General features: G+C 39.8%; 1 protein-coding gene across 1 annotated transcript; it reads right to left on the bottom strand.

Annotated features, from left to right (window-relative positions):
- Nucleotides 1-26: 26 nt before the first annotated feature.
- On the bottom strand, nucleotides 27-24,900 carry oafa (OAF homolog a (Drosophila)). Its single transcript, XM_084716963.1, has 4 exons — nucleotides 24,153-24,900; nucleotides 4,998-5,132; nucleotides 4,702-4,882; nucleotides 27-967 (listed from the first exon to the last, which is right to left on the bottom strand). Exons 1-4 carry the CDS (start codon nucleotides 24,387-24,389, stop codon nucleotides 693-695), a joined length of 828 nt encoding a protein of 275 aa, XP_084573089.1. The 5' UTR covers nucleotides 24,390-24,900; the 3' UTR covers nucleotides 27-692.
- Nucleotides 24,901-25,536: the final 636 nt, after the last annotated feature.

The raw sequence follows: 25,536 nt of genomic DNA, 5'->3' as shown, positions 1-25,536 counted from the left end.
GAGGTTATTTTTAACAAAAAAGATACAAAAATAGTCCTCCATAATTTCGCTTTGCAACCAAAATAAATAAAAGCCAGCATTAAGAGGAGCATTTTCTTTGTTGGCCAGCTTACATTGTCATAAACAGGCTTTTTTCACAGAGCTTTATAAGAGAGATAAATCCACCATCAAAATTTTCCTTCACCAGAATGGAAGATTGTGTTTGTATGACTCCTTTTCATCAGAGTGGGACTCTGTTGTTCCTCTGCTGGTGTTTAATTGAGCAGAAATGCACTGTCCAAGCTGTGTGTGCATACCATAGCTTGTTTGAGAGGTTATTGTTGTTGGCGTCTGTCATCCGCTCCAATAATTCCTCCAAAAAAAGGCACAAAAGTGACAGCTTCTTGGCAAAGTCACAGTACAGCTGACAACAATATGTCATTTCCCCCAGAAAAGGCTTTAAGTTTGTGGTTCCACTTGTGCAGCATCTCTCCTTCCTTTAATAAAGGTTTTGGTCTCATTTGAACCTGAATTTCTGTTTCAGCTTTAACATCTGGATCTCAGCACTTCCCACCTGAGACAGCTTCACTCACCGCCATATATAAACCGAGTTTCCAGTGTTTCTGTGTTTACTTTGAATAGCATGGGTGGAGAAGCATCGGCTTGGCTGGAGAAAATGTATTTCTCTTTTCTCAACCATCCAGAACAAAATGCTAGGTCTCCTCGTCCCATAGACACAGCTGTTTTTGGGGAACGTAATAGGTGAAATGGTAACCCTTGCTGCAGCTCTTTATGCCACACTTGTAGTTAGAGCCTTTGCCTGTGGTGTCCCGGCTGCGGCAGTATTTGAGCAGACACGGGTACCACTCCAGACGCAGGCTGTATGTGCAGATACAAGGCTGCCACAAGTCTTTAGTAGAGTGACAGGCCTGAAAGCTGGAGGCCTCCGTTGTTTGGGGCAGGACCTCGAATATGGAGCCATCCACTCCTATAACACAGACAGCAGAGGGGCATTATTATCCAAAAAAACAAAAGCAAGCTATCATAGAGTTGTGTGAATCATTCTCTGTCTGATTTCACTCAATTAAATTCTGGAGAGGGTGAACAAAGTGGCTGAAAAGAGGGGAGATGGTGCTGTAGAAGGGGAGCTTTGTTATGCAAAGGAGATGCTACTGTGATTCCCTCTGCTGATAGTGGTGCAGAGCGCTCAGTGAACCATGACCATCAACATTGTTTCCTCCATAACAGTGCTGTCAGTGGACAAAAGCGCTGTCATATGAATTCTCCTCAGCCTAGGTAATTTGGACTTCATTGCTATTAAGATACTGGATCCCACTGATGAAAGGTCTTTATTTTGTATATTTTTTTTTATATATTTTGTTGTGTCAGTACATATCAATGATACACATCTGGTTATTTAATCATCTTGACACAATTTTTTGACAGTTTTGCTTTGTGTTATCCTCCATTCAAAACAGATGTTGCTGATAATAGTGTGTAATACAAATTCACATATATAGTACGTACATATACACATTCTCGAGCCACACTGATAATGGATTTTTGGGGCTGATGTCGATATCGATATTAGAGAGTACAACAGTTCAGATATTAATAAATCGGCCATAGGATTGCAAATTGTAAGAACTTTATCAATCTTTGGTAACATTAACAATCAATCAAATGATTAATCATAATCACAAAAACTTAAAATTTTACCCTCATAAATGTCTTTTTCCCCTCATTCAAAGCTTTATTTCCACAGCAACATATTGGGCATTCTCTAACAAGAAGTAGAAGCCTACATATTAAACAAATATGACTGAATATCAAATCACATGTAGCATGCTCATGAATATAATTGCTATATTTCAGGTCTATATTTGATAGATTGATTGATTTAATCGATCAGTTGAATCGATCAATTAATGAATTTTATCATCCCTAATTGGCTGTTATCTTTTTATTTTTATGCCTATAAAATCCAAAATTAGATCAGAATGCTGAAACAGTAAACTTTACCTGGCACCTTTTAATAATTAAAAATAACTGTAGATTAAAGAAAAACAACACAAATATTTAAACTGACAGATAAACATAAACTGCTGCCAATACAACTAATACATAAAAACAAAAAACAGCAATGCAAAAACCAATGTTATGTTCTGTGACTAAAATATTCGACAACATATACAATGATGTATTATTATTTCACTCAGATTTGTATGATGTATTGTGTAAAATACAGGACAAATAGGTTTGTATTTTTTAACAAAACATTTTGTTACAATGATCATTGTTTTGCCCACATCCTTGTTAGTTGAATTGTTTTGTGCATACATGGATATTGTTGATGGTGTTCTAAAAAGCCTTAGAAAAAAGTGTCTTTTAATAAAAGAAATTGATGGAAATGATGATCACTCTGGGGATTACTGTACAATCGCGCCACGCATTATTTCTCTGACTGTTCAGACAAATAAACAATTTAGCTACAAACCAGTTCTCTCGGTGAATTTATCAGGATTGTAAAGAGACAAAGAGGAGGGTAAACAGATAGTATGAACAGCAACACAGCTTTATCAAGAAAAAGACAGAGATAATACTCAGAGTAATGTCACTAAAAGAAAGGAAAGTGGTGTTCGGGCGATAGACACAGGCACGATAGGGAGTGTTGGGGAGATAAAGAGAGAGTCAGTGCTGAGATACAGTGTGAAGAGACAGTCAGGAGGGAGAGAGGGGACAGAGACAGGAGAACAGACAGACATTTTGTTCAAACCATCACAACATGTCCTAATTTCATTAGCTGCAGCTACATGGACAATATTTCTTCTGGTTAGAGGTTCCTACTTAGCTGTTTACATGGACACTAAATAAAGTGATCTGATAAGATGTGTGTTTACGAGTCCCAGAGCTTTAACTCATTAAATCAACCTTCAACATGCCCAAAGTGGTTCTGCCTGCTGTGAAGCGTCTAATCTGGCAGAAATGTAACAGAGAAAGAGGAAGATGTGGTGGTTCTGCCTTGTTCACGTCAACTAATGTTACTGTAAGCTATTTTATTAAGTTGCTTTTAGTGAAATGCTCTCAGTGAATTTAATTAGTTCCCTTTGATGAGTAGTTATGCAGTCTGTGTGTCTAGAGCAGTGGTTCACAAACTTTTTTTAATAATGTTTTCCCCTCAAAATATATTTTTTTCAACCAAGAACGCCGTGACCAGCACAAAAGTGTCTGGTAGAGAAAAAAAAGTCAATATAAAAAGGAACAATACAGTGCTGTGTCATTTGTGTCAGCTTGTTGAGGTAAATCCCTTTAAAGCATTCTTCCTCATAGTGACGGTATTTTGTTGGCTCTATTCTTTTTCAGGTCCTTCTCTGTATTTTCAGCTGCATTACTGTTACATTTCAACCACAACTCCATTTTCTTGATTTTCATCTCTCCTTCAATGCAGAAGCTGGATTCCAGCTCACAGTGACTGTGTTTGTTGGTCTCTCCTTCTGAGATTTTATAGCAGTTTTCGGCACTTAGTGATTATATTGAAAATAAGAATACTGAATACAAAATATGGTTTAATCAAACTTACATTTACATTTTAATTAAAGTTATTTTAGTATAATTATTTATGCACGACTGACATGTTTTAAATCAACAACCCCATTTGAGAAACACATTCAAGGTTTTATTGATGAAGGTAGAAAATGGAAGATGTGGATCTGCAATGCAGAGGTCGACAATGTGGGAAGCAATAAATACTGTGCTGTTCTGGTTCAGACTATGGAGCCCCCTTTTTATAATGAGCATAGGTGCAGCTCATGGCTACATTACCCACACATGGGGCAAATGTACAGACAGAATATATTTATTCCAACCAGAAACAAACAATTGGATTAAGTGTTTACATGGTTATCAGATGCTAATATTTTCCTATGGAATGGATCATCAAAGGTTTACACCACTCATCTCAACCCTGATTGAAAATTCCTTCCACCTGGGTCAGATCAGGCTACTCTCTTCTGATTGAGGTAGTTACATGGGACATTTGTAATGTGATTGGACTGGTTTTCTGTTGTCTGATATCAGACTGAATTGCCAAGTCGTTGCACCCCATTTCCACCCTCAGAGAATGGCCCAACTCCAGTCCGGCCCCTACAGACCCCAGCTACCCACTCTCTCCATTTCACGTGGTGTTGTTCCAAACCACTCGGCTTGAAGAGCGAGCGTGTCATAAAGCCCTCCGACAGTGAGGCTGCATTGATGCAGGCTCACAAACCACACTCCTCTCAGGTGCAGGAAATTCCACAAAAGTTACTTACTACTACTTTACCTCACACAGACATCCGAATTCATTATTTTTCCTTTCACAAGTTCACTATGCCATGGATGTAATGAAGGTGCCATTTAATTGCCACTTAGATCTTTTGTCTGTGCTTTGTCAGTGTAAGATGATCATTGTAATATTTATTTAATTACAGTATCCATCAGGATGAATGTTCCTGTTTCTACCAGAGAAAGGCCAGGGTGTCCCAAGGTTTGCTGCTGAATTTACACAGTCCTCCTTATTTAAGTGACTCTATGTATCCGTGGGTGTAACCCCACACAGATTCAACCTGCTTGTGTGGAAGGATTTAAAGGTTTGGACCCAGGCAAATTATTCAGACTATTAGTGAAATATTAGGTTTCATGTAAAAGCAGCTAATGATAAACAAAGATAAAATGACTACTGACCTTTGTCCAGCCAGTGTTTGATATCGGCCTCCCTGGTGTAGATGGCCTCCCTGGCCTCGCTGCACATGTTGTGGATGTGGGAGCTGAGCTGCCAGGCCTGAGTTAGATTGACCGTTGCACTCATCGTCAGCTGCTCCAGCCCTCTCCGCTCCTCTGCCAAGCGAATGGCCTGAGGATTTTTCTGAGCAGGCAAACACAAATGATCAAATTCCACACCCTCAGATGCTCTTAGCAATACAAACTTCTAATTTTTCATAAAACAACACATAAACACGGCTTGATCTGCTGTGTCATACCTGTCTGAGACGAGCCATGGACTCGCTGGGGATGATCTCATTGCGGCTGAGGCGAGAGATGAAGCACAGGGCCTGGTACTGGTTCTGCCCTCTTTCCAGCTCACCCAGGATCAGTGCTCGGAATATCTTCACATCCTGCAAGACAGAGAGATGAGAGATGAGTGGCTGAACGGATAAACAGACAACTCCCAGAGGACATTGAAGTGGTGCATGAGGCGAGGTTCTAATAACTTACTGTTTATAAGTGTAGGCTCTTACAGATCAGAACAAATATTCTTTCCATTTCAGTTCTTGATGTAGCACTTTTCCAGACGCTCAAAGTAATTCAATATGTGGAGTTCAAAGATGTTCAAACAACTGTCTGCTCAAAGTAAAGAGGGGTTTATGTTCGCTACACCCATACAGCCTCATCTGACACTCTGTTGATACATTTTATTGTCTGTAGGCCTGAGCAAAGTTGCTCCAGTCATGCTCTGGTTATTCGTACTGTCAAATTAAATCTTCGGGCCTCCTTCTTAACAAACTTATCAGAGTTCTTCACATGCCGTCAAAGTCAGGAACATTTAACCACGCTACTTTATGTGCAACTGTAGAAGTAGGAAAATCATGATAGTGGAGAGTTCACAAGAAAACTTGTTGCTGTTGGCAGGAGTGTGAGAGATCTGGCGCCAAACCCAAGGCCATAAAGAGTTCTGTGAGAGGGCATGCAAAGCATGATGGGAAGCTCCAGCAGTGGGGAGAGCAGGGCAGCCGACCTGTCTTCTTATTCATCAGACAACCCCCCCCACCCTCCACTCTTTGGCTTCTGCTTCAAGACAGACAGTCCCAAACACCCCTCCTCCGCTTTTCACACACCCGTCTGAAGCAAACAGGCTGCAGAGGAGTAGCAGATTCAAGGCAGGAGGAACTCTGGGACAGATAAACAGAACTGAGATAACCCCATTGAGTTCTCCTTAAGCTCTTTGGTCCCACTTCCTGTATGCTGAAGTGTACACGCTGGCAAGAAAGCAATACAAGCTGCCTCACAAGTGTTTACGCTCTGTAATTCTTTATAGACTACTTTGCATGATCACCGGTTCCTCATTTTAAAAACCACTTTTGTCTGTGAGAGGAGTTTCTGGCAAGAGTACAATACAAGCATGAGTATTACACAAGACAATCATGAGATACTATTTGACCTTTGGAAAGTAAATTACTGAGCAAATATTGATTCACAGGCTTTGTATGATATTAACGTCAGATTCTCCCATCACGTCTCAGTGTTGTATGAAAACTTGAACTTAAATGACTGTAGAAACCCAAAAGGTTTCTTCCTAAAGGGCTGAATTTCTACCTCCAGACCAATTACTTCTCAAGAAGTAATTTGAAGAAACGGGTGGTCAAGTGTTCTTTTTAAGACTTAGGGTTCCATTAATAAATCCAAATAATGCTTCTTTTGGAAGAAAAGTTCTTCAAGGATTGTTGAAATCCTTAAAGAAGTCTTTTGTCATGGGTTCTTTATTAAAAGGGTTCTTGGTGACTTCTAGATAAAACCAATGGAATATAAGAAGGTTCTCTATCGAACTCCCCAGTGGCTTCTAGATAAAACTATTTAATATATAAAAGGGTTCTTGGCAGAACCCCCTGCTTGGGTTCTTGTTAGCACCCCTAGAAGGTGGAAAGGATAGCACCCCTGGAGAGGGTTCTGGATGGAACCATTTCACTATACAAGGGTTCTTTGTAGAACTTCTTACAGGGGTTTTGGATGGAAACCTTTCCCAAATGGTAACCCTTTATGTTGGGTTCTAGGCAGATTCCAACCTGATAATATTCCAATACACATTTTCATCTAAATATTGCTTTTTGGAAGAAAGAGTTCTTCGAGGATTGTTGGAATTCTTGAAGAAGACTTTCATCAAGGTTTCTCTGTAGCATGATATAAAAGGGTTCTAGATAAAAGTCTTGGACTATAAAAAGTTTCTCAGCAGTACCGCTTGTTGTATTTTTGTTAGCACACTTAGAGGGTGGAAAGGAGCTGGTTAGGACCTGTAGAGAGGGTCCTGGGTGGAACTATTACACTATACAAGGGCTCTTTGTAGAACTTCTCATAGGGGGTTTTAGGTGAAACCTTTCACAAATGTTTTAGGTGTAACCCTTTATGTAGGGTTCTAGGTAGAACTTTCTGAAAAGGTTGCAACCTTTATAAAAAAGTTACACTTTTTACCACTTGGAACCCTTTCAGAGTTCTACCTAGAACACAACATAAAAAAGGCTATACCACAAACAAAAATAGGTTGTCCTGTGAGAACAAGCCAAAGAACCCTTTATGGTTCTAGTGAGGAACTTTATTTCAAAGTATGCACTCTAGTTTCTTTTCACACAGAGAACAAAGTGTGAATGATTAAAGAGAATGTCAGATGAGAGGAGACATGAATATATCACAGAGAGCACAGTGAGATGTGAGGAAGAGGGAGTACAACGCCAGCAGAGAGACAGCCAAGAGCGCCATTTCCCCTCAAGTGCAGGGAGACACAGAGGCCACGACTTCAAGACCTCCCATATTGCAGACACATGGCGCTACGCTGGGACACTGCATTTGTACGTGTGTGTGTGTGTGTGTGTAGGCAGAGAGAGAGAGAGAGAGAGAGAAAAGGGGGAAGGCATTCGTGTCAGCCACATACGATTGCCCCGGGGCTCTCTGGGTAATTACAGAGAAGCAGAGCAGCTCCACCAACTAACTCTGCTTCTTTGGAACTTACTCAATGGTAAAGAGTAGATGCTGAGATCTCCTCCCCCCCTTGTGTCATTATGCGTTCAGATTAATGATTGTCTTCTTCTACTGCCCTGCGTTTGGATTCAGGCCAAAAAGGGCAACAGTGCTGCTGACTGTGGCAACAACTTTTTTCTGATGCAACTTTGCATCAAATCGTCTGTGCACACAAGAAAATCGCAAGGGAATAGTTTGACACTTGTTCCCTTTCATGTGGAGAGTTAGATGAAAAAATCTTTAACACTCTCATGTCTGTATGCTAAATATGGAGTTAGTCCCAGCAGTTAGTTATCTCAGCTTAGCATTAAGATTGGAAATATGCCTTGGCGCTGTCTAAAAGTAACAAAATCCATCTACCAGCTCACTAAGCTCACTAAGAGAGTTATTATATTGTAAAAATGGGAATCTGTGGTTTTATGGGGGATATGTGCCTTATAAGCTGCATTTCCACCCAAATTATCTGGAAACTTTTAGTTCCAGGAACTACTTTTCTAGAAACTAAAAAGTTTCTTCAGCTTGTTGTTGGCCACGTTTCCACTGTGGTATTTAGGCAAATTAGTCCACTAATATATGAGAAAGTGATGGCAGATACTTAAAAATGGCGGCTGAAAAAAAGACGCAAGTATTTGAAACTCAGAAATGGTCAGCACTGCACTTTAAGTTTTTGTAATTTTGGTAAGTATGACCCCCCAAGGTGGGTCTTTGGAACCCTTTTTTAGGGGGAGTAAAATCCTTGGGACCTAATTTACACCCTGGTCCCTGCGGTGGAAACAGTGACAGAGCCAGGTTAGCTGTTTCCCCAGCTTCCTGGCTTTAATGCTAAGCTAACCATCTGCTGGCTGTGTTTTTGTTATGTTAGAATGAGAGGTTTATGTCGACAGAGGGTGTGGGTCCTCTTCCACAGAGGTCACCATGTTCTACTGCCTTGTTTCTGTCGTAGCCCAGAATTGACAAATCAAACGCGGGTTCTAGATGTGGCCTTTCGCATTTTGTGAAGTTTTGTGTCCACTGTAGATTCTCTGACATGCTTGGAAGGGCAGAGTGAGACAACATGTTTGGAAAAATAAGCACACCATTCACAAGCCTACACACGGGTCCTTCAATTATACAGGTTGCACTGAATAAAAGATGCTATAAATATTTCTGTCTGCAGTCTCCAGCCAACTGTTAAGAGAAATTAAGTTTAACTGTGGCATTTAAGTGCCAATAACAAACCAGTGTTGATATCTTAGTGGTTTGGCTGCTACTGAGATCATAATCAGCATGGCCTCTAAAAGCAAAAAGAGTAATAACAAATGACATCATCTCCACATCTCCATCCAGACAGAAGCTGTTGGATTCAACTGTTTGTTTGGATAAGACTAGACTCACTTCTGCCTGCCTGAAACCAGCACTGGCACACACTGACTCGTCTGTACACACACACTCAAAGTAAGATTTAAAAGGGGAAAAAAACACAGCAAAGGATTTAAATGTTGTGTGGTAATGATTAAAGAAGGTTTTACACCTGTTGTTACAATGAAAGGCAGTATCTAGACACCAGGAGTAAGGGAACTGACTGATCAAACAACAGCTACCGCTTTTAAAATCTGCCTAGTGGGTTGCTGGTGTTTTTTGTAAGTCAGGGAATTGTGCAAACTGCTGGTACAATATAACAGAAGATTAGACAAATAAGAAAGAGGCAGGTGTCAAGCTTCTTTGGAACAGCAATAGGGGGTAACAGACTGTTTCCTAATGCGGCAGAATGTGTTTTTATCTTGGCGCTGTGGGTAAAGATTAAATTGCTGCTCAAATACTTTGCCTGCTACTTTTCTGTGTTAGATTGATTATGGTCATGTGTTGTATGCAGCCTCCACTTTACAGAGCCTTGTTTCTTAACTTTAGATTGTTTATATCTGGCTCAGAGCTTAACAGGGGAAAACTAGCTTTCTGGCTAATTCTGGCATATCCAGTAATGTTTATTATACACAAAATAAGTTCTGCCACTAGAGTCTCTCTCTCTTTCACACATTAATACAATAAACAAAGACATAGTTTATAATAGACTGAGTTAGCAGTGTGAAATCAGAAGATATTAGTTTGTTTTCAAGGAACAGCAGCAAGCAGTTCCTTGAAAGTATGTGAAGTAAAAATGGGACTGTTTGTTAAGATAATATTATGTGTTAGCACTGAGCTAACAGACCAGGTGCTAACTGATTACATACATAACAACATTGGTTCAGGAATTGAAAAATTGATTCAGGAATTGTAAAAAAAAGAATGACATTACTCAAGAGAATCTCCCCCCCCCCATGCACTGTCCCAGAAAAATATATAAACTAAACTAATCCAGTGTACCATGCATATCTACGTTTCATTGAAAATGCAAAGTCTCTTCCTAACCATTGTACTCTTTATGATTTGTTGGGGTGGATGAAATTAACCAGGCACAGACAACAGTACTGGTATATTATTACCTATAAAGTGATACTGGGTAAACTCACAGCCTACCGCTGTACCCCTCTATCTCTGCTCTGGTAGTTACCAGCTACACTCCACCAGTGGTTGCTTTTCAATGCACCCTGGGGTTTGACAGGTCTGGGCAAAATTGCTTTTTTCTATTATGCACCTTAGGCAACAAGGTCCAACTTAGATACATGTATATCGATTGATGAATTTAAGGGCAACATAAAGAATGTGGTGGTGGTGACGTGGTAGTCTTTCTTGAGAGATCACTGTGATTGATATCTTTTCCTGTTCCTTGTGGATTTTTGAATATTATGTTGTAATACGTTTTGACTTTGTACAGCTGCTATCTTGGCCAGATCTCTCTTGTAAAAGAGATGTTGATGTCAATGGGACTTCCTGGCTAAATAAAGGTAAAGTTAATGAATAAGAATATCCATATTACCAAACAGTAGACAAAGTTAATCCTGGTGATTCATCTTAATAGGAAAAGACTGATTCACCTTTGGGACATCATAGTCAAGTAGGCCTGCTCAAGCTTGAAAATAAGGAGTAAGTCCACTTGAATTCACATCTACTCCTATATCAGGAAAATGAGTCACTCCCCTAGAAGTGCATTTCAACAGAACTACATTAAATTAAAGGTTTGCAGACCAACATTTAGAGAAAATCACCAGGTATGGACATTAAGAATTAAAAGAGCGACATTTCCCTGCCTTGAAAAAGACTGGTAATACCATAATCAAAGGACAGTGTAGCCTTGAGTTTTTCCCGACCAGAGCAGTGTAAATGTCAGCACGGCTATAAATAATCCACACAAGTACAGATTCCTCGGCATTGCTCCCTGACACCCGGGACTTAGTCCATTTGCAGACAAACTAGTGCTGGCCAGCAGCCAAACACAAGTCTGTATTCATGCAACCTGGCTAGTGGGTCATATTAAGGCCTGTTAAACAGCAGAGAGGTGGGGGCAGTTTCACTGGTGGTTACCTTTGGTGGGCCTGGTTATTTAAGAGGTGAACAAAAGCCCATTCAGACGCTCAAAGGGTGCCATTTACAGTGAGCGTTCTTGTCACTGTAGTTGTAGCCCAGCTAGCCAAATAAGTTCTCCTCACTGCATATATACCTGCTTTACTGGCGGTGAAAGTGAGAGCTGTGTGAAGCCCAATACTGACAGAAAAATAAGATTATTTTCTATGAGGGTCAGAGGTGGAAAATGTACATACATTCATTACTCAAGTAGAAGTACATATTCTTATTTTAAAAAGTTCTGCTTCAACTGAAAAAGTTCAGGCTCTGAAATATACACGAAGAATAAAAGAAAAGTACAGGACATTTCTATCAGCCATTTCTGTGAAAAGCTAATTTAACCTCACCTTTTCCTCTTTAGTCTGTTTTATCTTGTTGGATCTTTTATGTCATTTTCTTGTTGTGATGTCTGTCATGAGCAAGGTTGGGTATCATCTGGTTTTTAACAATTGTGATTCAGATTCTTCGTATCACTTCTGGAAAGTATTTTGGTAGTCATCATTTTTCATGCAAAAACAATAATTTAGAGGTTTGTATCATGAAGGTGCCACTTAGGATTCTGGGTAAATGTGACTGCATTTCTCGCTATCAATTTATTCTTAGAATTTTCACAAAACAATCAATGAACTGATTAATGAAGAAAATAATCTATAGATGAATCCATAATGAAAATGATCATTGTGGTGTTTGCATGAAGAATATGAGTACTTCCTTCACCACGGCCCTTCTGTGTCGATCACAACACTTACAGACATTAAGTACATGATTTGATCCAGAGCCTTGGATTTATGTGATGGCATCCTCCAACAATTGTGGCGTGCTGTGGGATGCTGGATGCTGCAGATAGTGCTGAGACGGTCCCCTTTTCCCATCATGCTTTGCTGAGAGTTTGAATTTGCGTGTTTGTAATGTGTTTGTTAAGAACTTTGCTGGTGTAGGAACAACTGTTACAGTTGTCGTCACCATGAGTGAGGTGGCTCATACATTTCTTCACTCCAGCTAGAGTTTGCAGTGATGAGTTTGGTTCTGTAACTTGTATAATATGATACTGATGTGATGAAACTTGCTAAAGGAACACTTGGGGCCTTGCAACAGATATTAATAGGAAAGTAAAACAGCTGTATTTCAATTGCTTTGCAGAAATTAGTGTGATGCAGAAGTAGCACAAGTGAACTTGTGTAGAAATCGATAAGCAGAATCAAATAAACATTTCTTAATGATTCCTTTGGAAACTTAATTGGAATCGATCGTGTATGTTATGCACTGTGGAATACAACAGGGAATCGTCTTTTCTATGCCATCCGTTTAGGTTGGAACGGGGTGTTGATGTTGAGAAGGCAGGTGCACACTGATGCAAAATAAAAATAATCAATAATTCCCCTAAAATGCATTAAAACTAAGGTACCAAGCCTGTTTTTAAAATGTTAGGAGTAGAAAATACAGATATTTGTGATAAAATGTAGAGAGTAAAAGTAATAAGCTGCTGAGGAAAAACAAACTTAAGTACACTAGCCTGAAAACTCTACTTTGCATGCAGCAGCATAAAGTATTTGTACTTTGTTACTTCCCACCTCTGATGAGGGTTATCTAGCTAAGAGCAGTTTAAATGCCGAAGTGAAAGTGCAAGATACAGTATATACATCTCCCTTTTGCTGCCATAGTAACCACTCCAGTTCACACTTGCATGCATGGATGGACATTTAAACACACACAAACGCACGCACACACACGGACCCACACACAAACACAAACAGTGTGCCAGTGGCTATCCCCTGTGGTCGAGGTTCTTCCTGTTTTCCAATCCCCTCTAAGACCCTGTCTGTTGATAAGGCTGATGGCTGGCTGGGGAGGACTGTTGGTCAGCCACGCTCTGATGACTCAGTTGGGATCACGGTGGGTCTGTGCCGGTATTTGAGTTGGTCTGGATTTATTTTTTCAATCAAGCTGTTAGAGTTGGAACCAAAAAGTTTATGAAATATTTAAAAAAAAACAATTAGAAATGTTTTTCTTTTAGCCAAGGAGCTCACATAGGAGCACAATCATACAATTCTGCAGCTATATTATAGAAAAGTCTAATTTGAAGACCTATCTTAACTGTTTGGTAACCATGGTAATTAAGGTTAGGGCCTGATTAAGAGAAAGGCATTACTTATGAAAAGTCCCTAAGTCAATGTTCCTATCCCAACTTAGGCTGCAGGAAAAGTGTATTGCACAAGCATCCTAACTTCCCAAAATCATACATAAGCGCAACACAAAAGCCATGAAGCTGTCCTCACTGTCACTTTTCCACCAATAGTAGTAGCTAATTTACTTACTAGCTAATAATAGCTAACAGTAGTGTTCCCTAACAACAGCTAATATTGTGGTGTTTCTTAAAAGTAGCTAACAGTAGTGTTAACTAACAGTAGCTAATGGTTGTGTTTGCTAACAATAACTAACAGTAGTGTTAGTTAACTTGTGCTTGAGTGCTGTTGTATTGTTTTTACACGACAGATGCCAGATATGGTGGCGACTGTCTGCTATCTTACCTCAGTGTCTTTCTTAAGTTAGCATTCTTGTAAATTTCCCAGACAGAACATCAGGTCCAGTATGTTTATAAATAAAAAACAGCTACAAAGTTGTTTAGCTGGTGAGAAGAGAAAAATAGTCTTGGTTGCTAGGTAACAGACATAAAAGTTGATAAGCGATGCCGCATTGACTGTTTAGGATTAACATGAGATAAAATAGGATGCAGTAAGATAAGATAGGATTCCTAACGTTAGTCAAGATTGTCTTCTGGAATACCAACTGGAAAAAAATCTTATCTTAACTTTAGACAAAAAGTTTCTGTAATACAGCTAAAAGCTAACAGTTTCAGGCTTCCAGCTGATCCCTTTGGCTTATATTTGTAGAGAGATGAGTGATGAAATGTTGTATTGAGTTTTAGGACTTCTAACCTTACCCAAATGGCTCTGAATCCCTGCCTTAAAAACAACATTTGGATTTAACCATGTTTGGTGATGGGGTGCATATTTGCCTTGGTGCATGAGGGGAGCCCAGTCAAAAAGCACAGGTGTAGGCAGGGATTAAAGATCATGTTGGGAGACAGAGGGAGAGAGGGTGAGACAGACTCACACAGACAAAAGGAGTGGGAGAAAAGCCGCTGCACTCAGAAATGCTTGAGTTGAAGCTAATTACATAGGCTCCAAAGGCAGGAATGTGGAGTCACATTTGGGGCTTGGTCACACCTGGCTGTCCAAAGAGTGCACCAATTAGTAAACAGTGGTAGTGAATGGACAATAAAAACACTGGAGGCCATGGAAAGAAAGGTGTTCCCCTTGGCTGTTTCTCTTTACAACAATGGAAGGTAACTTACTTTTCCAGCTACTGGAGTGTAAATATTTAAGTGTAACACGTGAACTCAAACACAGCCGCAAAAACTCTAATTGAGGTCTTCGAACCTGTGCAAAACATGTGCAGGCCACAAAGAGGGAACCAGTCATTCACACAGAATCTGGATACAATTATCTAGACACCCAAACTGTTTATGGAGACTTTGCATTCAGGAAATGAGTAGGAGACAAACAGTGAGTGCTAACAGGGAAGGAAATGAGGCAGATAGATAAGACACATAAACAATAGACATGCCTACAGTCCCATTCAGCCTCTAACTGCTGTCCCACAGCTTCATATCCTGTCACAGGGGATACACACACACACACACACACACACACACACACACACACACACACACACACACACACACACACACACACACACACACACACAGTTTTTTAATAGCAAGGTATTTCAAAATAATAATAATAATATTATTATTTTGACTTGATCTTAATATATTTTTTGAATACAAATATCTTAATAATATTGTGCTTTTAAAAGCCTCACATGCAAATAGAATTTGACACCCTGGATTTAAAACATCAAAATTCAATTCTTAGATTTAATTTTCCATTAGTGATTGAATGTAATCAGTGTGTGTGATCTGTTTTCAGTTATCTATTTGGAAAAATGGTTTCTTTTAAAAGGCAAACTTCAGCCTAATGCTAGTTTTTCCACTGTAAATTCTAATTACTGGGTGCATGTTTCAGTAAGTTGACTTTTAAAGATCTTTTTAAGACCATTATAAATGCAATTTAAGACCTATTTCAGGTCCATATTGGCAAAATGTTCATGCACAGTTTGAGTGATGAGTAATTCCTGGTTTCGACTTGTAGTTGTTACAGCATGATCAACACGTTTTTCCCCCAAAACACATTTAAAAGCAAGATTGATGAAGTAACCTCATAATTTAATACATTTTAAGACATTTTCAAGCCTAAAATTCAGCTTATTGGATTTTAGACCCACAGAAATGCTTTAATTAGTTAACCTGTCTTTAAAAAAAACATACAAAAATAAGAAAGTAAAATAAACAAAAAGGTTGTATGAACCAACAAAGCCTTATTTGGTGCAAAGTGCCCAATTTTGACTTTAAGTAACTAAAAATAGATATAAAGACTACTTAATAATTTACCTTAGATGTATTCTTGACTTCCATCAAGTGTACAGTGTTCTTTAAAAATATAATTTCATTTGTTTCCCTTTCTTTTTTTAGGTTTTCCGTGCTGTTTTTCAGAACTTTGACAATAGAACCTGTGTTTCATGACAGGAAAAGCTGTTTATTTGACACGAAAAGGGTGATGTAATACCCTCCCAGGTGTGGACCCTCATAATTTTACCCTAGAACTGACTGAACTGTCACGAGGGTTGCATAGTAAAGTCAAACACTGTCAGCGGCTAAATTAGTTTGAAACTAACCAGGCTGAGACAGCCAAAAGGACAACAGAACATTTCAGGACACTGTGTTCAGAACAGAACAGAAGCTTTGGCAGAGTAAACCATTTGTTATCTTTTTTGTTACCATCTGCAATCTTAAAACCTCCTAAGTAGTTAGAAAAGATCACAAGTATGCACGGTGAAAGCCACAACTACTATCTCCTTGTCCATCAGAGCCTGTTAGCACAGCGCCGTGCAGCCCGCTGTCCCTGATCACTGGAAGAAAATCTTAAAAACACTGTGGGAATGGGAAGCTTTTTCCTCTATCAGCAGCATTACAGATGAACATCTGGCCCGCTGGTGGGAGGAGGATAAAGGATAAAGACATCAACCGGGGCAGAGGGGCCACAAGAGGCCAAAAGGGGCCCATGTGGGGCCTTGAAGGGCCACAACAAGGCCACAGAGGAAGCTATTTTCCTGGGATTCAGAGTCAGCACGGAACAAAGGGTAGCTTGGAGAAAGGGCTGAAAAGGGCTGCTGCTTGCACACATTGCAATGACAGGTGCAGGGAGCAGAAACAGCATTTATTTATTTATTTTTTATTTATTTTATTTTGAAGTTATTTATCTATACTGTATACGCCTATATATTCCTGGCAAAACCACAGTCCCTCAGTTTATGTAATTTTTTCTTTTGTTATCTTACACTTGCTTTGGCAATGCAAACACCTGGTTTCCAAGCAATTTGTTCATTTATTTGGATCACATTAGCCACTATTGAGGTAGCAACTACTCTTCTTGGGGTCAGCACAAATAAGCATTACATGATAATGTAAATCAATTAAAAATCCAAGTCAAAAGGAGACAAAACGATATCAAAACTAGTAAAAAAAATAATGACAAAAAATCAGCGCAAATAAAACTATTAGTGACAACAGTAATAATGGTATCAAGTATCTAAATACTCTGTAAGACATTTGATACTGCTTAAAAGTAAAAGTAACACTAAGCATATACAGCGAATTGACTGAGAAAATAAAGTGAAGTAAAAACAAAATTGAAGAGAAACTGGTGCTCTGTGCCCTTGCACATTTCTTTTAACTCTTTTCAGTTTTACAGTTTTACTTGTTAAATGTGTAATTTCTGACGAGAAATCATTCCATATTCCACTCCTCTGTACATAACAGTATTTGCCTTCTGTTCATTTTAGAGACAGAAAGTGAAAAACAACCTCTTGATACCAAGTCACGTATCAAAGTCACGGCCATTTAAGTTCCAACAAAGCCCCTTTTAATTGAACTGAGCATAAAGATAAACCAAACCTGAAATAGTTTCAGGTATAAAATGTAATCTGCAGAGTAATCTCTCTAATGTACTATTCCAAGTAGCATGTCAATAAAGTAATGTCAAACAGAGATAATGTTCTAGAGAAGTAAGAGCAGTGAAGTTCCTCTGAATCACACATCTTGTTTCACTCTGTAGTAACATATCTGTGGAGTTTTATCTCACGCATGGAAAAGGTCTTCTAAGGTACTGCTCAACGTGAACAGAAGTTTGAATATTTGAGGATTTATTTGGCGTTAAGAAAGAAAAACTGAAGTGTATTTTTATTCCTGTTTCATTCTCACTCAGTTTGGGCACACTTTATTACACATGGATGATCTCACTGAGTGTTGGTGACTCGCAGATGACTCGCTGCGACCTTTCACAACAGTTGAGGGGAAACCTCATGTGCCCCAGTAATATCCACTCAGTGGTGTCTGAAACAACATCATTTTCCTGGAATGGGTGACAGTTACCTGTAAAAAAGACTTTACAAGTTTGTGCAAGTGACAAAGTGGGATGGTGTTTCAGGGTTGAGTGAGAGGCAAGGTGTGGCAGCCAAAAGAGAAAAAAGGCAAGGCATAAAATGCGGTGACTGCACTGCACTGACTTGCAACTGATGCACAGCTCAAAACAACCGGCAGTTGCTTCATTTGGCAAACACCAGCGTTTCCCACAAAAAAAAAAAAAAAAAAAAAAAAGAACAAAACAGATTGCCAGCAAGCCTCCCACACAGGAGAGTTTGCCTAATAGCTAATAAAGGCAGCAGTCCAAATCCTTTTGAACAATATTAATGGGTGACACAGTACATGAAGGCTGTGAGAGAACCAAGAACGAGCATCTGCCAAAATGGATCACAGATACTGTACTGTTTATCCCAAAGGGAGAACACACAGAAAGGCCGGCCGACCTGCCACCCAACCCCCAACTCTCATTCTGTTTCTGACATAGCACATGAGGGTGTGTGAAGAATCTCCAGCTCATTCTTACAGCCAGCTTACTGTTGGGCGTATCCATAAAGCCTCTGTGCTTTGAAGACAATCAGAATATACAGTAGAGTGAACTGACCTGAGGGTAAAACAGCCCCTGGCTGAAATACAATACGCTTTATAAAGCTGAGATGAAATGAGAATCTAATAATGAGATGCTCATTCTCACCGCAGCGCCATTGTTTACAAAATCCAAACCAATTTAACATGATAGTGTGAAACAGTGAGTGTCAAGCGGCCTCCAACATCTGGTGCTCCTTTGACCCCATCGGCACAGCAAGGGGTCACTCAGGACACGTCTACACTGATGTGGATAAAACCAGCACACAATAAGAGGGTATCTTTGAAAATGGTTTGATGGTGTATAATTGAGGGCGATAATGAAACTTTTTTGAAAGCTTCTGTCAGAAAGCTGCTGGCACTCCTAAAAGACAATGACAATTTAAAGTCCTGATGAAACAGCATTTTCAAAAGTATTTAGGTTCTCTATTGTGACCAGCATTGGGAGTAATGCATTACAAAGTTTATTTCCAATAAATACTTCACAATAAAAGTTCTCTGTAATTTTGTAATTTAAAAACTTTTATTTTGAAGCAGCAAAATTAAAAGTTAACATGACTCCCATCCAGCTGAAACTGAACACACATACCTCAAAGTACAAACTGAAACACAATTCGGAAAGCTTACAAAAGTACCGGGAACAGAAGAAGAGTTTGTTTTAAAAAACAAAAACCCCTTCTCTCTGCTCTCCTGCTGTGCAGACAGAAAGGGGGGTCGTCACAAGTTGGCCACGGCTGCAACCTGCTTGGAGGAAGGTTGGGTACGTGTTGGCCCCACTCTGGAGATGGTCCATCTCAGGCGCGACTTGGCACAACTTGGTGCAATAAAACTGGTAACGGAAATGCCTATGAGCAACATTGAAGCAGAAATTTAAAACTGACGCAAAAGTAACCTCCCTCATAACTATTTCAATTACTTTTGAGAGACGTAACTAGTAACTGTAACTAATTATAAAATATCAGTAACTGGGTTAACACTGATTGTGATGTATTTCCAAATGAAACAGGAGAGGCAGGTGGGACACAATGTTGGAGGGAATTTGATTTACACCTTGAAAAGTGTTTGTGTCATAACCAGGCATACCATGCTGTTGCTAATTAGCTAATTAATGAATCTTTGCTCTGTGGCACGAAAAGTTGAAGACTGATGGGCAGATGTCATGATATTGTTGGTTGAAATTAACCTGTTTAACCCTACAAAAGCACACATCATTATTTTGTTTTATGGTAAGAAAACATTATTTTGATTTTGATAGGGGATATGACCCTAAAGACTTAAAAAATGTGTTCTTTAATTCATCTCAACTTTAAGCACTTTTCCACTATTTTGGCTTTTCTGTGAGGAAAGCAGACTGTCAGAATATGATCTGAAAACACCAGTGTGGGTGGAAAGCTTTCCAAATTTAAACAGCCTTTTCATATTAATCTGCATTAGTGTGGTCAAATGTTTACTGGTATATTTTTCCTTAAATAAATCAAAACAGATTTAAAATGTCCTCTCAAATGTTTTATTTTGGAGCCAGGCATGTAACTATAGATATAGAAGGATGTGCATCCAAGAAATTAAACCTTCTTTTTGTGCAAACTCAGCTGAGAAGCCTGTGAAGTCACTCTACATGATCAAACCCACTGGTTGGATATGAGAGTGAGACTCATGGAGCACAAACTGATTAGCTTTCTCTGACAACATCTCTACATCTGGAAAGACCCAAAACAGCCTCTCAAATATGTGAGACATTTCCCTTGGATTAATCTCCAGGACATGGTTTATGTTCAGCTCAAGGTCTTACACTGTGTTGGACCATAAATTGTTGCAGTGGTTGCTGAAAGAAAAAAGCCGATCGGTACTGAATCTGAAACTCACACATGAGTTGAGTTGGACTGTGTGTTCAATGTTGACGCTGAACATGTTGTAAAGATATTACTGCAGACAGACTGCTGCGGTTCGACATAATTTAGAGGAGATTCAGCTGTGAATTCTTCACCGTGATACCAGACAGGAATCAAGTTCCTCCACTACAGTGTGAAAAGTTTTCATCAAGTCAAACAAGATATAAATGCAATTCCAAGACAAACACTCACACCCATGATGCCTGTCTTTCATGAAAATAAAGATAAAATCACAGTTCCTCCATGGTTTAAACTTAATAGACAACATTATCTCCATGTTGAGATTTACCCAACATGACACGGAGGTGTCGTGAACGAGCTAAACCACATCATCTTTTCCATATGTCTACATGCCTTCAGAGCAAACGTAACCCTCTTGAAAACACAGCTCGGCTGATTCTCACAGTGATTCATTGCTTGGATAATGTTGACTAAACTTCCCTCTCACATCCAGCAGACCCACTCCGCCGCCAGTGTCTAATGGTTATAACATTTACCATCTCATCTCTGCCACGTATTCACAAAGCAGAAAAGAGCAAGACGGCTGCTGTCTGATGATTATTTATAGAGTTCTTTTTTGAGATTATCCTAGTCATAACAAAAAAATGATGATTTATTTTTAAACAGACATCAATCTGGATGAATGAAACATATACAACCCCAATTCCAAAAAAGGAGGGACGCTGTGAAAAACATAAATAAAAACGTGCTGCAATGATTTCCAAATACTGTTCAACTTGTATTAAAGTGAATACAATACAAAGGCAAGATATTTAATGTTCAAACCGATAAACTTTATTGTTTTTTGTAAATATACACTCATTCTGAATTTGATGCCTGCACCATGATTCAAAAAAGGTGGAACAGGGGGAACAAAAGAAAGAGAGAAAGTTGTGCTCAAAATGCTCAAAAAACACCTGCTTGGAACATTTGACAGGCAAACTGGTTAAATGATAACAGTTATAGTTAATATCATGATGGAGTATTAAAGGATGAATGGGGTGAAGTTCACCACTTTGTGAAAAACTGCATGGGGAAATTTGGAGCAACATGTGCTGCCATCCAGACAACAGTTTTTTCAGAGACGTCTCTGCTTATTGCAGCAACACAATGCTAAGACACATTCTGCACATGTACAACAGCGTGGCGTCATAGTGAAAGAGCCGGCGTATGACCGCTGAAACTGTGTGCTGCATTATGAAGCACAAAACACAACGACAGAGACCCCAGAGTGTTGAGCACTTGAAGTCATATAATGAGCCAGTTTAGGAAAAAATCTCTCTTTCAAAACTTCAACAAATAGTGCCTTTATTTCTCAAACACTTACTGAGTGTTAAAAGAAAAGGTGATTGAACACACTGGTAATCATGACCCTGCCTAAATGTTTTTGAAAGGTGTTGCAGGAATCAAATTCAGAATCAGTGTATATTTACAAGAAACAGTAAAGTTTATCAGTTTGAACATTAAATATCTTGTTTTTTTTTACTGTATTCAATTGTATATAGGTTGAAGAGTACCTATCTGCCTTTGGCTGTGTTGTTCATCATAAATCCCCAGTGTTCAACATTACTGTTAGAACACTCTTCTTCCCACATGCGTTCATCTGGACTGTATATTCATGGCAGCTGGAAGTGACAGCTCATCCAACTTTCCATAAATCCTGGAGATACTGCACAAGAGCTGAATGAAAACCACATGCAGGAGGAGAACCGAGGAGGCAGGAAGAAGTGAGCAGGAGACAGAGAGGGGACAGAGGGAGAATGAGACACAGACAGAAAGAAAGAGGAGGAGGAGGAGGGCAAGGAGGAGGTCGACCTACAACTGTAACAGATAAATCAGGCAGCGGAAAAGTAGAGTGATCTGAGAGGTTCTATTGGCTTTATTCAAATAAACAGAACCATATGTGCGTGTGTGTGTGTGCACGCAGGACGTGTGCATGCATGAGGGGGCGCAGCAGCAGCACGGGGCGCCTGCACAACCAAGCAAAGGCTGCCCACTCACAGATCAGTGTATGTCTCTTTTTATTGGTTTGTCACCAATGATTGGGGGTGACGGCCTCTTCTCTTTCAACTCGAAATTAGCTGTTTTGGTTAGTGAACCAGACGTGCAGATCAAAAAGGTCAGACATGCCCACTTAATCCTGGTAAATCTCCCCCTTCACATCTCGCCAGCCTGTCAGCTTCTGTGTGACAGCAACCATCACAGACACATGCCTTTGCTCTGTGCGCCTCTGAGTCCCCTCCACCCTCCACCCCCTTACGCACCGCAGTTGTAGTTTTCCTTCCAGGACTGACATTTATGTGTCTCTGAGTGGTCACTGACACAAAAGAAAAAGCATCATCTTTCCAAAAAAATCATCACTGTAGCGGCGGTCAGGGAGTGACACTCGATCTGCAAGTCTACTTTTAGAAGAATGCTAAGTATGGCGGTTGATGATCAGCTCTGGGCTGGACCAGTGGGGGTTTCAAGGCCACTGGGGTCTGTGGACATCCACATCTAAGGAGCAGCAGCTGTGTTGACCTCTGTGAAACTCACGCTGGGATGGAAAAAGATGAATGAAACAAGTTCTACTTAAGTTTATGTGTGAGTTACAGTCTGTTCCTCCAGGGGGGTTCAGGCTATTGGGATGTTTTTTTTTCGTTCAGGCTTAAGATTTGTGAACCTGCATCCTGGCCTGGAGACAACCATTTAACTTGACCCCAGAGGCCACTGTGGCTACTTGATTCCAGCCTTGATGGGATACAGATTTAGGGCTGATCTCATAAGATAATAATAATTAAAAAAAAAAAGAAAGTAGACCTGCACAATATCATCTAAATCACAATATGGCCATGTGCAATATCCAAAATGCAGTTCTTTGAAAGAGGAAAATGTGTGACAAAACAACATTAGTGAGGTACTGCAGTGCTACAGAGATGACCTGAACTACAAATATAATGTAAGAGAAACAAACATGCACCAACAAATGTCAGATCAATGAATGTGAAAATTGTGATGCAAAAATAATCATTCCCACTAATCATGAATCATATTGCAATATCTGTCAAAATAATCAAAGAAGGTATCAAGGAAACAGAGTAAGGGGACATTTACTCCGGTCTAGCACACCTTTATTTTTGGGTTTTTGACCTCACCCCTGTAGGGACATGACTTGGATTAGAGCAAGTTTTTTCTGGTCATGTGAAACAATAAAATCAGTGGCTCCCAAAGTGAAGGAGAGATCTTCAAGTGATGATTATATTCATTGTTGATAAATCTGTTAACTATTTTCTCAATTAAGTAGGTGTGGAGTAAAATGTCAGAAAATTATGAAAAATGTCAATCAGTGTCAGCCCACAATTTCCTAAAACTGAAACTTTTGATTATTTTCATTATTGATTCATCTATCGCTCATTTTCTTGATTGATCGATTAGTTGTATGGTCTATAAAATGTCAAAAATGGTGAAAAATGTTGTTGTGCTATCCCAAACCCAAAGGTATTCAGTTTACTGTCATAGGGAAAGGAACCTGATAATATTAATGTTTGAAAAGCTGATTTTTTTTCTCTTAAAAATGACTAAACAATTAATCAACTGATTAATTTAATAATTGACCACTATTTAGGTAATCATTAATCATTGCAGCTACTCCCAAAGTAAAACAAATAATAGGGTCTTCCTGGATTTTAAGATGACCAATACACAATTTAAGACCCAGTTAATTGTTTTACCTGTCCTCCCAAGAAGCTCTAATGGACCCCTGCTTTAATTTGGGGGACCGAAAAGTGGGCTCAGCTGTAACAAGTTCTGGTTCAGGATAAATGCAGTTATAGTTTCATTTGAGAGTTTATAACGGCATCTTCCAAACCTCAGGGAGTCTGAATGAGAGGAGAGAAACGTCCTCTCTGGGTGATAAACAGCTGACCACCAGCTCTCACCTGTTTGAAGTCCACCACGAAAGTGATGAGTGTCCCGTCTCCTTGCTTGAACTCGAGTGATATAGTGTCCTTCTCACTGTCCGCCTCCAGCACCTCCTCGGTCACCAGCCCGTCAGAGAGCCGGACCCGGACCCGCAGTTCGGAGCCCAGTCCCCCCGCAGAGAGCACCACCAGCACCAGGACGCAGAGCCGGGTCAGTGTCCGAACTGAAGCCGCAGAGATGCAACCCGCAAACATCCCCGAAGACGCAAAACTGAACCCGACAGAGCGAAAAAACGAGGCGAAATCCAAAGATCTGCGCTCATATCCCCCAGATGAGTTATTCTCTTGGGTTTTTGCGTAAAGTCTTTTCCTTCATGTTCAAAGCGTTTACAGGTCGCAGTCCCTTAAGGTCCCCAGTGTGCCAGCAGCACTTTCCAGAAGAGTCACAAACACGGTCATGGAAATCACACGACAATCCCCCTCACTAAAATCTCTGCTTTTCACTTCTGAGAGCTTCTAGTTCACTTCCATTGAGAGTCTGTCGCTCCGGTCCGCTGCTGTGGATAAGATCATGCGCATTTCACCACGATCGCACGTTGCTTCTCATTCTGCTTTGTGTTGATATTCACGTCTTCTTCTTCTTTTTCTCTCTGTAGTTCATGCAGTCCCGTCACTTCCTATCCGTCGGTATCCCACTGCTCGCCTGGCCTCCCAACTTTCTGTTGTGTGTGTGACTGTGAGTGAGTGTGTGTGTGTGTGTGTGTGTGTGTGAGTGAGTGCAGTGATGGTAGTAAACTCTTAAAGCCATACCACCCTCTGAAACACTCACTCTGCTGCCCATCCCCCTAAAGGCCTCATGTGATCCTCCTCCTGCGCTCCTGCAACAGCAGCAAGAAGGCTGAACTAATAATACCCCCAACAATTATAACAAAGGTGTTGTTGGGATTTGTAAATCATAGCTTTGTGGGTGAAGGGATCAATAAAAGACTGGGCTGAACTATAACCTGTGAGCAAAAAGCAAACAATAACAAAGAGCTTAAAATAAGATATCTTTGGAAAACTTTTAGCCTATTAAATATTTTATGGTAACAGTTTACAATAGAGCTCAAAGGTTCAAGAAGTGAAAATCCCATTCATGTTCTGCAGAGATGGGAAGTAACTAAGTGCAAATCCTTTGTTACTGTACTTAAGTTGATTTTTCAGGTACCTGTACTTTACTTGAGTGTTTTCAGCCTAAATAAATGGGACATTAACACACAAACAGGATTCCTTGGTGTAGCCATCAGTGCTTATCACGCATGTCAGATGTAACAAGAGGAAAATGACATAAAAGATGTTACAAGACAAGAATGGTGTGAAAGATGTAATGACAAAAACAACGTAACAAGACAAAATCAGCAAA

Source organism: Lutjanus erythropterus, chromosome 4 (genome assembly GCF_056507025.1).
Source record: "Lutjanus erythropterus isolate fLutEry1 chromosome 4, fLutEry1.hap2, whole genome shotgun sequence".
Taxonomy (NCBI): Eukaryota; Metazoa; Chordata; class Actinopteri; order Lutjaniformes; family Lutjanidae; genus Lutjanus; species Lutjanus erythropterus.
This window is presented reverse-complemented; position numbering and strand designations above follow the sequence as displayed.

Excerpts from the sequence above, each read along its gene's own strand:
- oafa (XM_084716963.1), bottom strand. The coding sequence starts at position 24,389 with ATGTTTGCGGGTTGCATCTCTGCGGCTTCAGTTCGGACACTGACCCGG. Across the intron at positions 5,133-24,152 it reads TCGTGGTGGACTTCAAACAG|GATGTGAAGATATTCCGAGC; the intron begins GTGAGAGCTGGT and ends TCTGTCTTGCAG. Across the intron at positions 968-4,701 it reads CAAACACTGGCTGGACAAAG|GAGTGGATGGCTCCATATTC; the intron begins GTCAGTAGTCAT and ends TCTGTGTTATAG.